At 43.3% G+C, this 14386-nt stretch overlaps 2 protein-coding genes across 14 annotated transcripts in view; one reads left to right on the top strand and one right to left on the bottom strand.

The window, feature by feature from the left end:
• The window catches only part of LOC115653112 (purpurin), a 104738-nt gene that overhangs the window by 14498 nt on the left and 75854 nt on the right, over positions 1–14386 (bottom strand). For 11 of the 12 annotated variants that reach the window (XM_030565858.1, XM_030565856.1, XM_030565853.1 and 8 more), the window contains exon 6: positions 10532–10639. The exons of the other annotated variant lie outside the window; for it this stretch is intronic. In XM_030565858.1, coding sequence (XP_030421718.1) covers positions 10532–10639 — 108 coding nt within the window. The remainder of the gene's footprint in view (positions 1–10531; positions 10640–14386) is intronic. 12 annotated transcript variants of the gene reach the window in all.
• Positions 1–14386, top strand: part of IDUA (alpha-L-iduronidase) — a 68600-nt gene that overhangs the window by 29251 nt on the left and 24963 nt on the right. The gene's annotated exons all lie outside the window — the stretch shown is intronic.

The following is a 14386-nucleotide window of genomic DNA, read 5'->3' as shown; positions in this document are numbered from 1 at the left end:
ACTTGAGTGCTATTAAGTTGAAACATCCAAGATCTCATTCTCAGAAGCTTACACCGTTCTGAAACTTCTCATTCTTCCAAGCCCCAAATGGTATTTCTTACTGTTGGAGGGTGGAGGGGAGAAGTCAGTTCATCCATAAGTGAACTATCAGAGCATGAATAAAAGGTTTCCTATGCACAGAAAATTGCCCCACATTTTTCTTGATCATCAGGTATTTCGAAACCTGCTTAATTTTTAACTGTTCTAACTTGGTGAGCATGCAGGCTTCAGAGATCTGGCTGAAATGTTAAATGCTTAAACTGCACAACAACCAAGGTGCTCAATAGTCACTCGAGGCAATATTTCCCCTTGTGCAGAAGGCTAGCAGAGGTCTAGGCCAGGCACTACTTCAGGCACATCTGTGACAGAGCAATCAGGATTTCAGAAGTGCATTAGCCTCTGCACAAAGGGGAATTACAAGCTTACAGTTCGTGGCCAATACACTGCTTGTCAATATAGTGTTTACAGTGTCCCAGGATACAGTGCTCTGATATATGCACCTGTAAACGCCACACCTGGAACGTTCAAGTGCACTGAATTATTTAAATGTGCAGTGGAGCAGTCAGGCATTCATAGAAACACATTAACTGCTATTTAAGTCACATTTCACATTCAAGCAAACATATTATGCGCACTAGTTATTAACTCTAATATTTATGTTGATGATACTCAACGATACATAACTTTAATGACTTTCCTTGTTCACTCCGTCTCTACCTCTCATGCACAAGGAAACGTATGGTTTAGTATCAGCTTCCTTCAGTTAAATGTCAGCTGTGACGGCTTTAAGTAGCTTACAAGTACTTATGTAAGTGTATCCCAGCCACCTGAAATATTGACTCCCCTAATTAAAGTTCATATATGAAATGTTCTCCATCCTGGGGTCCTAGATGGAAAGACCTGCTCCTTGTTAACGGTCAGAGGCAGCTTTTCTGAAAGTATTTTTCCCTTACCAACCACAGCCTCCAAAAATGCACCACTTTCCTGCTTCAGTGTCAACAGGGTCCATCAAATCAAGAGACACTAAAGTGCACTGTGAAAAGTGATTAAACCACCGACTTCTCCACACTGCTAGAGTCACTGTGGCAAGAGTGGTCTTTCCTGAGCATCTCACGAGTAAAGGCTCTAGACAACAATTGAGCCAAACAGAGTCACAGAATCTGAAGTCTCAAGCTCCTGATAGAACTTCAGTGTCTGTTTATGGTGGCACCCACGCTGTGCTAGGTGTTTTCCAGATATCCAAGAAGGGACAGTCCAAGGAGCTGAAAATTGAGGGGCAGCCCCGCAGAAAGTAGTTAGATGAAGGGAAACAAACTACAACACCGATATAAAAGCCGGCTAGAAAAACTAAGCAGCACAGCATCAGTGGGCCTTTAAAGAAGGACTTACAGTGGACAGGGGTGAACACTTGCAGAGCACAGGAGGGCTGAATAGAAGGCATAGAGGTTATTGAGTGAGACATTGGCAGAGAGACAATATTGTTGGGGCCTGGCCACGAAGCGAGGCTCAACAAGGAAAGATAGGTAGAGGATAGAGTTTCGAGTTGATGACAAGAAATTTAAATCCCATACAAAGGGCTCTACCAATTTCACGGCCGTGAAAAACGTGTCACAGACCGTGAAATAAGCCCTTCCCAGTGAAATCCAGTCTCCCCCTTGCTGCTGTTAGCTGTGAGTCTCCGCTGGGCTGGAGAGGGAAAGATCAGACCCACCTCTGGGTGCCTCCCCCTGCTACAGGAAGCTCTGGTGCAGATGGTTTCTGCAGCGGGAGAAGGCTTGTGGATGTGGGTCTGATCTCCCCTTGCTGCTGGGAGCGCCCCAGCGAGGGGGCGCCTAGCTGCAATTACCAGCAAGGACAGGACTTGTCCTTCCCTTGCATGGCAGCCTGGGGGCAGGGGAGATCAGACCCACCTCTGAGTGCCTCCCTGCTGCAGGAAGCTCTGAAGCAGACATGCCAAACCCACGGAAAAAAATGCAGATATTGGGCTTGGGTTTGGCTTAATTGGCTTGTGAGTTGCTTGTTGGCTATTTTTTGGCTTGTAGCTTCTTGCTTCTTCTTTGTTTATTGGCTCCCGGCAAGCAGGGGCAAGGGGGTGGGGAGAGAGTCGGGGTGCACAGTGGGCTCACCACAGTCCCTGACTGCACACCGGGGGGGTCTAGTCACAGAGAGTGTTGGGGTTCTTAGGGATTGGCTTGTTTTAGCTTTGTTTTGAAATGGGATTAGCTTGATTTTGGGTTTATTGTGAAAGTCGGGGAGCTTATTTACTGTGTGAAAGTTGGCAACTGTGCTCTGAAGGTTCCTGCAGCTGGAGGAGGCTTGTGGACATGTATCAGATATCTCCCTGCGGCTAGGAATGACCCAGCTGGGGGGCTCCTAACTACCAGTCCCCGCTGCCAGAAAAGGGACCCCCACAGTTAGACCAGTGTGAAATTTCAGATGTAAATATCTGAAAACATGAAATTGACCAATTAAAAAACCCTCTGGCCATGAAATTGATCAAAATCGACCGTGAATTTAGTAGGGCCCTACCCATACAACAGATGAGGATCCCATGGAAGACTTCAAAGAGCAGGTGATATCTCAAACATTTCAGAGGAAGAATCTTTGTCAGTCACTAGACAACAAGAGAGGGCAAAGCTACCCAAGGCTCACTGTGAAATATTTTTTTCAAGACCTCCTAGCGAGAACCCCCATGTTATTTCTAAACTGCTAAAAAAAAATAGACAAGTATAGAGATTTCCTTCTGATGGGCAGCTTGTTTTGAGGTTTGCCCCACTGCTAGCATATCGTCCTAGTAAATTAAAAACTGAGAGTATTTAACCTTAGATCAACTCCTAACAGAAAGCCAGCTGGGACCTTAACTGCGGTGTTACTGGCCATCTCCACAACATGAAGTCATCAGCTAGGGTCCCAGTCCTGTAATGGGTTTTGAGTGGGTAGGTCCCTGTACTTTCATTGCACCACTAAGATCAATGAGGCTTGACACAGGGGCAGGGGCTGACTCAGATGGCTCAGATTGCGGGATTGAGGTCTGAATGAACTGCTTTCCTGTGTCAGTATTTGAGGATGTCAGAGAAGCAATAGTAATTAGAATAAATAATAGAAAATTATGTGGTACAATCCAACACTCAGCTTTAAGAATCAAAGTTAGACAAGGATTAGTCAGTAAAGAAATGCTAATCTTGACCATTAAGTACTAATCAAATATACTTGTTTACTGATTGCTTTTTGTCGTATGATTGACTTATGTTCAGGGACCCAATATTAATATTGTGCAGTTTTTCATCTAGTTTGCAAGACATGTTAAATTGAAAACTGTATGAGGTACTTGTGAGGTAAGTGAACTGACACAGAGATTAAAGTATCTAAACCCTTACTTGAATTAGATTGTTTTAAGATGAGTTTTTGATGGGCATCTCAAGGCCTGAGAGAGCATATGCTAGTTGGCCTGGCAGCCTCCCTAACAGACATAGCTTGTTGTGAACCTACTCTCATTGCCTTCGGAGAGAGCTGCACAACGTGCATGTGTAGCATTAGCAATACTGTTGTATTCTTCAACTACTAACAGATTAGTGAATGCACAGGAATCTGAACTTCTTACTTATATATATAAAAAGTTCAGCCTTTTAAAAACGTAATGAAGCACCCATTCCTCTCTGTGATCCATGTACATAATAAGTTGGAACAACTGAAACCCATTTTCGAGCTGAGCGCAAGAAAGTTATCTAAATATTTTGTTCATCAGCTAATCAATTAATTTTCTCAGGATCTTAGCAATTGAAAAAGGCAAATTAGATAGATAGATAGATAGATAGATAGATAGATAGATAGATAGATAGATAGATAGATAGATAGATAGATAGATAGATAGATAGATAGATAGATAGATAGAAAGAAAGAAAGAAAGAAAGAAAGAAAGAAGAATTGGGGCCCTTTTCAGCACCAAAGGTAGCTACTGTGAAATACTACATGGGAACCAAAGTTTGGAGTGAAAGTGCTATCTCCAGTGTAATGACAGAGTCACTAGCTCAATCGGCAGGACAGAAATGCCAAGAATGGATTCAGAATGAAAATAATGACTGTCTGACAATTGTTGAAGGTTTGGTTTGAAGTTAAGTCCTCTCACTTCAAATCTGTGTTTTATAGAACGTGGAACGTAATGCAACAGATTTGTATTATACCTCTGATTTTTAAGAGGCTTCTGCTGTTTTTACATTTAGAGTAGAACCTCACCAAACACTTCATAATCTGCACAAAAACAGCCCCGTCACCTCTCAACTAAGAGGCTGTACTGAGCTGCCATATCACTAAGGCATACACTTTACAAATTACCCCAGAGTATTTATTCTTTACCTTTCGTTACTGCTAATTGCCAAACTTCAGTAAGTTGCAGTAGACCTCAGGCATTAATGTGAATGAGTGAGGTTCCGTTGTATAATGTTTGTTTTTTCAAACAAACTTGGCAACTCAAATGTGAGAGACCATGTAAAGGTTACCTGTAGGTAAAGGTTACCTGTACAGCTCATGGTAAAAGGAAAAAGTTGAAGGTATAAAACAGACTCCAGACAGGTGCAGGAATGTCAAGTAGATAGGTATATGCAAAGTAGGCATTAGGGAAACAGTAGAACTGGGAAACTTATCCACGTTACCATAAATCTTTACTCATTCACTTGACAACTAGGCTGTTAATATTTCATAGTATTGTTAGATTGTCAGTTGTCCCTTGAGAGATTCCTAAGTATGTTTCTCACTGAGAAGTTTGTATGTTTCTCCATACACTTTGAAAAAATAAGATGCAAAGTAGTTAATAATCTCAAATTAAAAATGAAACAATCAGTGAATTAATGGAAAACTTAAGATCCGATCTTTCAAAGGGTTCTACGGAAGAAAAACCTTGCATCCATCTGAAGTCCTGTTGGATGTAAGGATCCACCTAAGTAGATGTTTGCGGGATTAGGCTGTTACACTGCCTATGGCAGAAACACCTTTTAAAGATCCCTAGGTTTCTAACTACTTGAGGTACAACAGTTAGTAAGCTTTTCAACAAAACATACGTTTTGGAATTATACATTGATTTCAGCTAAAATTGACAGGTCAAATAATTATAAAACTATCAATTACAAAATGAAAAAAATATATGAAACATATAGAAATTATTAAATGCAATAGTACATGGTCTCATATGTTAATAAAACAACAAGAAATAAGTTTATACAGTACCATTCAGAGTCATTACTCAGAAAACAAGATTCTAGACTGTTTCATTTAATGCTGCATACTCAGTTCAGTAGCCACTTTAAAAGGGAATTTCAAAAACCATTTTCATGGGCATGTTTAAAAATGCCGAGCTAAATGGAGACACTCAATAGCACAAAGGCAGTTAGACATCCAACTCAGTTGGGCACCCTAGCTACCATTTGTGCCTTTGAAAAAATCTCCCTCTTAGTCTTTTGTCAAGGATGTATTGTTTTCCAGGGTATGTATTCATGCAGAAAGCATATGTTACATCAGAATGTTATTGGCAAGGTCAGCATAAAAATCACATTTAGGATTTTCTTGTAATCATGCATTGTAGAGATGTAGTTAGGCATTGTATTCCCTAAATCAAATCTGATACGAGAGAAGTGTCAGCTCAGTGAATGCAGCGAGAGGACAGTGAATGTGCATAGCTTGAAATGCTACCCTAGATTTGTAGTGAAAAACTGTCAGAAGCATTTGTTGCCGTGAAATCGCTCCTCCTATCATATGTCTTTGTAAAAGAGGCACAAAATCATGACTCTCTTTGTGACATGCTTGGATTGAAATGATCTGTGCTTAAATGGCCTGATTTGAAATGTGAATGTGTCTGGTTATTAAAAGACCTTATACTGTAGATTAAACTGCTTCTTTTCTTAGCCTGTTTCCCTTCCAAATCTTGAATTTGCTTTGTACGCTCTCTGTAAAAAATGACTAACAACATTTTCGTGGCAAAGAAACTCACCTCAGCACAGGGAGCTACTGATGCTTTGTCTCTGCCTGCCTCCCGCCACAGAACACCATTGCTGAGGGAAGGACAGAGGAGACAGAAGCATGCTGAGTGAAAAGTGGTGAATCATAGGCCATATCTTATCTGCTTGAAAGCTTGCATTGTTTGCTCACATTTCTGTATCTCTCCTGTATCCTGCTAAATGTACTCATGTCATGGTGATTTATGACTTGAGGGGCATAGTAAAGATCAATAATGCTGATTTCAAAGGGGAATAAACTGTGTGAAATGCAATAGGTTAATGAACATTGGCTTCAAATGTTTTAGCTTATTAAGAAAGACCTTGGCTCAATGCCCAACTTTCAGATGGTTTATGGAAAACGCAGGAGCTTTGAAGGAGTAGTAGTTCTACTTTTTTAAGGGGCACCCTCACTTGTTTCTAAAATGCAAAAGATTTGTCTGCTCCTTTATTTCACACGTATCATGCTGGTCATTTGTATGGATACATGAATTGTGACAAGCCATCACAACAGGGAGGCTAAGGATCATCGTATAGCATGTCATGCACCTACCATCCGCATCATGTCCCTTGTTCATCGCTGCATTAGCTCATTCTGTCAGTAACAGGGCCTAGTTATATGCAGCCAAGGCCCCATTCTGCCCTCTGATACAGGCAAAGCTCCCACTGACGTGTGTGGCAGGGTGCCTGTATATCTGAGCACCAAAGGTTCTGCTGGGTGTTAAACATCTGACTTTTTCTTCCAAATTCAAGTGAATGAAGGTGCTAAGTGTTCAGCTGACAACTGAAATTACTTCCTTGGAACCTGATCCATACTTAGTGTTAATGGAAAAAAATCAGAAGATGATTTACGGGGGTTGGGTACAAGTGCAGTGCTACTTAGGCTTAGTGACAGATTAATGATTTTGCCGCCCCTAGGACCACGGATTTTTGCCATCCCAAGATTGCGAGCGCCGAAGCAAAAAACAAACAAACAAAAAAACCCTCCGAGAGCCGAAATGCTGAAGCAAAAGAGAAAAATAAAACAACTTCCGAGAGCGCAAGTGCCACCCCCGCAAATTTGCCGCTCTAGGCCTAGGCCTTGTTGCCCTAGGTGATAATACGCCGCTGCTCAGGCTAGCAATTATATTTAAGACGACAGGTTAAGGGAAAAATCCTATCTGCAGAAGAACCGAGAAACAGCACAGCCTGTCGAGTTCCTGTAGCCAAGTGGTCATCATGGGGTTAACTGAGTTACCCAGAGTACTAGGGGATGGACCCATGCCCTTACCCCTCCCTATTTCAGATTTTGTCAGGGGGAGTTCCCACACTTCCCCACCCTACACACACACACATGTTGTGATCAGTGGTGTAGCCAGGTGGAGGGAAGAGGGGGATCAGAAAAAAAAAGGTGCCACCTGTTGCGGCGCTTTTACTGAGGGGGTGGTGCTCCGGGTCTTCGGCGGCACCTCAGCGGCAGGACCTTCACTCGCTCCATAGGTCTTCGGCGGCATTTCGGCTGTGAAGCGTCAGTGCCACCCAAGACACCTGAAGCGAGTGACGGTCCCGCCGCTGAAGTGCCGCAGTGGGTGGTGCCTTTTTTTTTCGCTCATAGGTGAGTAAAATTAAAAAGGCGCCACTTGTGCTCGGTGGGGGAGTGGCTGCTCCCCCGCTCCCCCTCTAGCTACACTACTGTTTGTGATAAAGCAGGAGGTTCCCAGCCTGCAATCCTATGAGTTGATAAAGTGGATGGGGTTCAGAGAAATGCCACGGGAATGATTAAAGAATTAGAAAACCTGCCTTGTAATGACAGAGTCAAAGAGCTCAATCCATTTAGCTTAACAAAGAGAAGGTTAAGTGGTGACTTGATCAGAGTACATAAGAATCTACATGGGGAACAAATACGGGATGTAACAATGGGCTCTTCAGTCTAGCAGAGACAGGTATAACGTGACCCATAGGGCTGGAAGTTGAAGCTAGACAAGTTCAGTCTGAAAATAAGATGTGCATTTGTAACGATGCGAGTAGTTAACCACTGGAACAGTTTACCAAGAGTTGCGGTAAATTCTTCATCACCGACAATTTTAAAATCAAGATTGGGTGTTTTTCTAAAAAATCTGCTCTAGGAATTACTTTGAGGAAGTATCAGAGGTGTAGCCGTGTTAGTCTGGATCTGTAAAAGCAGCAAAGAGTCCTGTGCCACCTATTATACTAACAGACGTATTGGAGCATGAGCTTTCATAGGTGAATACCCACTTCGTCAGACACATGCTCCAATACGTCTGTTAGTCTAATAGGTGCCACAGGACTCTTTGCTGCTTTTACTTTGAGGAAGTACAGAAGGCCAGACTAGGTGGTCACAGTGGTCTCTTCTGGCCTGGGAATCTGAGTAGAGTGTTATTTTTGTTATTTTTGATCCCTTTACAAAAGTTCCTCTGTGCGCTGAGGAAGGGGCAGGACTCAGGAGCCCACACAGGGGCTCTGCACTGCTCCACAGGCAAACCCAGGTGCCACGATTCATGGGGATTTTGGAGGAGCGGCAAGGCCTGTGGATCTGCTGCTGCTCAGAGTCAGTTGGTGCCCAGAATAACTGGCTGTACTGCATGTAGCAGCAGAGATGACAAGCAACGTGTGCAGCCAGTGCAACTCCTTTGAGTTCAGAGGGGCTGCACTGGCGGTCAGCAGTTCAGAATGGAATCCTTTACCCATTAAATAAACCCTTTGCCCCTTTCATTGCATACGGTTACTCATTAATATCATCTCTTCCTTAAATCTACTCTGCAGCAGTTTTTCGTGCCCACCCAGAGCTGGAGGAGTTGTTGACTTACAAGGCACATGGAACAAAACCTGCCCAGCAAGGGCTGAAGAAACAGTTCTCCAAAGAGTGGGCATTGATAAGATGCTGTGCCCATTCCAGGCTCTGGGGACCAGTTCCTTGGGATTTACTGTCAACGAAAGCTTTGAGTGCTTAGCCAAACAGGGCCCTCTTGGAGCCAACAAGAGATTAGTAAGAGCTTGAACTTTAAACCTGCCCAAGTTCACTGCTAGTAGCAACCAAAAATAGAGTTAGGGACTTGGAAGGCAGTCAGCAGCCCTAATGGAAAAAATAAACATATTAACTCAGTCTCTGCAGAATTCTTGACTTTCCACCTGAAATTCAGCAGATAGAGCACCCAGGGTTTTCCGATCCCTCATGCCTCTGGTAACTCCCTCCAGACTTGGATAATGTGCTTTCTCTGCTAAGGTGACCGAGACTGGCAAACTCAACAGCAGAAGAGATTGAGCGGGAATGGGATATTATGCTCTCAAATCCTTTCAGTGAACACTCCAAGAAGCACCTGCTCCAACAATTCTGCAAAGATGTGGACTCATAATCTGTTACCTTCTGCTAGTCTCCAGTTGTTTGGAGATATAATATTAGGTGTCTCACCCCCAGTGGAATAGACACTGTTTCAGATTCCTTTAGTTTCCACAAAAGCATCATGACTTGACAAAGAACTGATCAATTCCTTGGGATGCCAGCTACAATGATGTCAAGTATTAGGGGGTAGCCGTGTTAGTCTGTATCCACAAAAACAACAAGGAGTCCGGTGGCACCTTAAAGACTAACAGATTTATTTGGACATAAGCTTTTGTGGTTAAAAACCTCACTTCAAGCTTATGCCCAAATAAATCAGTTAGTCTTTAAGGTGCTACCGGACTCCTTGTTGTTTTTGTAGCTACAATGATGTTCTTCAAGACCATCTACAGCGGCAGGTGTTCACTTCTCTGACAGAGCATTTATTAACCTACATATTAGTGTTTTATCAAAACTACAGCCATTGCAAAGTGTCCCCGTGTTTGAGGACAGTAGTGTTATTTCATTGAGGGTGAGGAAGATACAGCTCAGGCCATAGTACCATGACAAATGGGACAAAAAAGGTGAGAAGCAGGTGTCGTTTCTGCACAACCATACAACAAGTGTTGACACTTAAAGGGCCAGATTGTGAGGATGAAGTATTCTCACTGACAGGTAACTGCTTATTAATGGCAGTGGGTTACCCTGATCTGCCTCCAAGTCAAGGTTCTATTAATGCGGTTTACTGGCAGAAATATATACAGAAAGGCTTCTATCTATACGCATGCAGCATCACTGAAATGCAGCCACTTCTCTTGGATGGCAGCAGGCAATCTGCTTAAGAGGGAAGACAAGGGGATGTTCTGGCAACATATTCATATTCCTGGAATCTCTAATGTGCCTGCAAAGGAAACAGCACCTTGGTTTTTTTACAATGTATACTGTTTGAATTAGACCCCTGAAGTCAGAAAGACTCACTTTTGTTTTATTGTTTGAACTGTGTTGTCAGGTTTTTTGCATGAAAGTAAAGTTAATCATTGTTATACTTGCTGACTGCGTGTAAACAAATATTTCAGTAGGACGCGAAGCGAAACTGGAAATATCGTTAATGGATCTGTGTGAGCAGAACTGCTCTTTGCAACAATTGAATTCAGCTTTGGACCTTGACTTTCAGACTTAATTTTTTTTTTACCTGAATGCAAGTCAAAGGTGGTCCTGCACTGGTGAGGCCTCAGCTGGAGGACTGTGTCTGGTTTGGGGCACCATACGTTAGGAGAGATGTGGACAAACTGGAGAGAGTCTAGAGAGGAGCAACAAAAATGATAAAAGGTTTAGAAAACCTGACCTAGGAGGAAAGGTTTTAAAAAATTGATTCTGCTTAGTCTTGAGAAAAGAAGACTGAGAATATAAGAACATAAGAGCTGCCATACTGGGTCATCCATCTTGCCCGGTATCCTATCTCCAGCAGTGGCCCATGCCAAAGCTTCAGGGGGAATGTACAAAACAGGACAAGTATGTAGTGTTTCCCCCCAGCAGTCAGAGGTTTAGGGTCACCCCGAGCATGGGGTTGTGTCCCTGCCCATCTTGGTCAATAGCCATTGATAGATTGATCTTCCAGGAATTTGTCCAGTTCGTTTGTGAACCCAGTTATGCTCTTGGCTGTCACAAGATTCCATGGCAATGAGTTCCACAGGTTAACTTGGGGTTGTGTGAAAAGGTGCTTCCTCTTGTTTGTATTAAACCTGCTATTAATTTCATCAGGCGACACCCAGTTTTTTCTATTGCGTGAAAGAAAAAATAAAACGTCTGTATGCACTTTTTTCCACACCGTTCATGATTTTATCGACCTCTGTCATGTCCCCTCTTATTCATCTCTTTTCTAAGTTGAACAGCCCTAATCTTTTCTAGTCTCTCCTCATACAGAAGCCATTCCATACCTTTGGTGATCTATGTTGCCCTTCTCTGAAACTTTTCCAGTTCCACTATGTCCTTTTTGAGATGGGGTTACCGGACTAGGACACAATATACAAGGTGTGGGCATATCATAGATTTACATAGTGGCATTATGATATTTTCTATCCCTTTCCTAATGGTTCCTAACATTTTGTTAGTCTTTTTGACCACTGCTGTGCATCCGAGGTGAAGTTTTCAAAGAAGTATCCATGCTGATTCCAAGATCTCTTTCTTGCATGGTAATAGCTAATTTAGAACCCACTACTGTATATGTATAGTTGGGATTATTTTTTCCAATGTGCATTATTTTACACTTATCACCATTGAAGTTCACCTGCCATTTTGTTGCTGAGTCACCCAGTTTTAGAAAGTTCCCCTGTAACTACTCGCAGTCAGCTTTGGACTTAACTATCTTGAATAATTTTTTATCATCTGCAAACTTTGCCACCTCCCTGTTCACCCACTTTTCCAGATCATTAATGAATATGTTGAATGGCACAGGTTCAAGTACAGATCCTTGGGGTTGGGGGGCACTGTTCATTTCTCTCCATTAGGAAAGCTGACTATTTATTCCTATCTTTCAACTAGTTACTGATCTGTGAGAGGACCTTCCCTCTTACCCCAATGTGGACAGATTGGAGAGAGTCCAGTGGAGGGCAACGAAAATTATTAGGGGGCTGGGGCACATGACTTATGAGGAGAGGCTGAGGGAACTGGGCTTGTTTAGTCTGCAGAAGAGAAGAGTGAGGGAGGATTTGATAGCAGCCTTCAACTGCCTGCAGGGGGGTTCCAAAGAGGATGGCGCTAGACTATTCTCAGCGGTGGCAGATGACAGAACAAGGCACAATGGTCTCAAGTTGCAGTGGGGGGAGGTGTAGCTTGGATATTAGGAAAAACTATTTGACTAGGAGGGTGGTGAAGCTCTGGAATGAGTTACCTAGGCAGGTGATAGAATCTCCATCCTTAGAGGTTTTTAAGGTCAGGCTTGACAAAGCCCTGGCTGGGATGATTTTGTTGGGGTTGGTCCTGCTCTGAGCAGGGGGTTGGACTAGATGACCTCCTGAGCCCTAATCTTCTATGATCCCGTGGCAGTTTACGTTGCATAAGAGCCTTTGGTGAGGGACCTTGTCAAAAGCTTTCTGAAAATCTAAGTACTCTATATCCACTGGATCCCCTTTGTCTACATGCTTGTTGGCTCCCTCACAGAACTCTAATAGATTGGTGAGGCAGGACTTCCCTTTGCAAGAGGCATGTTGACTCTTTTTCAACCAGTCGTGTTTATGTGTGTCTAATAATTCTGATCTATACTATAGTTTCCACCAGTTTGAGGCGGGACCTGACAACAGTCTTCAAATATGTTAACAGCTGTAATAAAGAAGACAATAATCAATTGTTCTCCATGTCCACTAAAGGTAGGATAGGTAGCAAAGGGCTTAATCTGCAGCAAAGATCGTTAAGTACAGGAATAGGCTTCCAAAGAAGGTTGGGGTATTCCTGTCATTGAGGGAAGGTTTAAGAACAGCTTAGACAAACACCTGTCAGGCATGGTCTAGCTATACATGGTCCTGCCTCAGCGTGGGGGACTGCACTAGGTCCCATCTAGCGCTATATGTCTGTGATTCTATACTGACAGTCTTGATTCCTCTTCAGGTCACCAACATTCCGGTCTTTCTTCTCTAGGTAGTTTTATAAATCCTCTTAGCTCATGCATTGCTCCAGGATCACTAACTTCCAGGCTCTCCATTCAAATCTGCCCCATAAAGGAGAGCAGTTAAAGAAAAGAGGCAGAAGTTCCATCTCACAATTTCCCTTGCTACATGATTTAAAGTGTACAACACTGGATTCCCCATCACTTTTACCACTTTTTGCCTTGCATTTCTATGCACTACACTCATCTCTTGCGCTATGATCAATCCCTAAATGGTTAATTAACTAGTTACTCTGAATATGGTGTGAATCAGTTTTTACACAGGCACAGGTCTTATGCCAAGGCAACAATAAATTACATTTTCAGAATATTGTTACATAGGATTATAGTGATTCTTTATTTGGACAATTGGTATGTGCCAGAACAACCAAGTGGAGATATTATTATTAAAAACTTCCACGAATTTAAAAATCAAGTTTCAACTTTACCAAAGACAAATTTCAGGACTAAATATTCAGCCTCCAAGCAAAACAAAATAAAAAATTACCAATGCACACATATGCTTGGGCACATTTTGCAGATGAACATGAAAAATGCTGTTAGCGAGTGTTAATTTACACCTGCAAAATTAATTGGCATAAATGGATTTTGTGAGGCAAATTATAATTCTTATGTGCAAGTGTTCAGATTGGGGTGCTGGCATCTGCCAATGCTTGCCGAGTGTTATGCACATATAAGGAGGTGTAGGTCGGTCACAGCTATTCCTCCATCTATCTGGGAGGGAGGCTATGCCCTCTCGCTACAAGTCCTCTGGATGAGCACAATTTGGGGTGGAATTAGCATCGGATTCTCTGCCACTCAACGGGGTAATCCAGTGCTGAGTCTAGGGGCCCTGGCCCTCCGATTGGACAGGGCACCAAACGATTAGAGGGCTCCAGCCTACACTCAGGGTAGAGCAGGAGTGTCCACAAGCCTCCGGCAGGGCAAAGCAGCAAGCAATTAGGTGGCCCTGGCCGGTATTCAGGACAGAGCAGCTAAGGAATCTATTCCCTCAGGCCCTCGAACAGGGCAGGCAGCAAAGTCAGGAAGCTGTGGCCTGTACTCGGGACAGTGCAGTAACCAGTCTGTTCACCCAGGCCCTCAAACAGAACTGGGCAGCAAAGTCAGGATGCTCAGGCTTGTTCTCAGGACCAAGCAATAATGAGTCTCTAAGCCCAAGCCCTCAAATAGGGTGGGGCAGCAAACAGACAGGGATGCTGGCTCTGAGGGACCACTGACAAACATAGACTTTTTGGCCTGTAGTGGGGAGGCTGCCACCCCAGGGGTGAGGTGGCAGGGGTTAGGGGGATGCGGGCCCACCCAACTTCACTGCGTCCCAGCCCAGGTCATGGGGAAATCCAGCTGCAACACGCTAGCCAGCTGTCAGTCAGTAACACAGCCGAACTA

Source organism: Gopherus evgoodei, chromosome 6 (genome assembly GCF_007399415.2).
Source record: "Gopherus evgoodei ecotype Sinaloan lineage chromosome 6, rGopEvg1_v1.p, whole genome shotgun sequence".
In the NCBI taxonomy this organism is placed as follows: domain Eukaryota; kingdom Metazoa; phylum Chordata; order Testudines; family Testudinidae; genus Gopherus; species Gopherus evgoodei.
The sequence above is the reverse complement of the archived record's forward strand: the minus strand, read 5'-3'. Positions and strand labels throughout refer to the sequence as shown.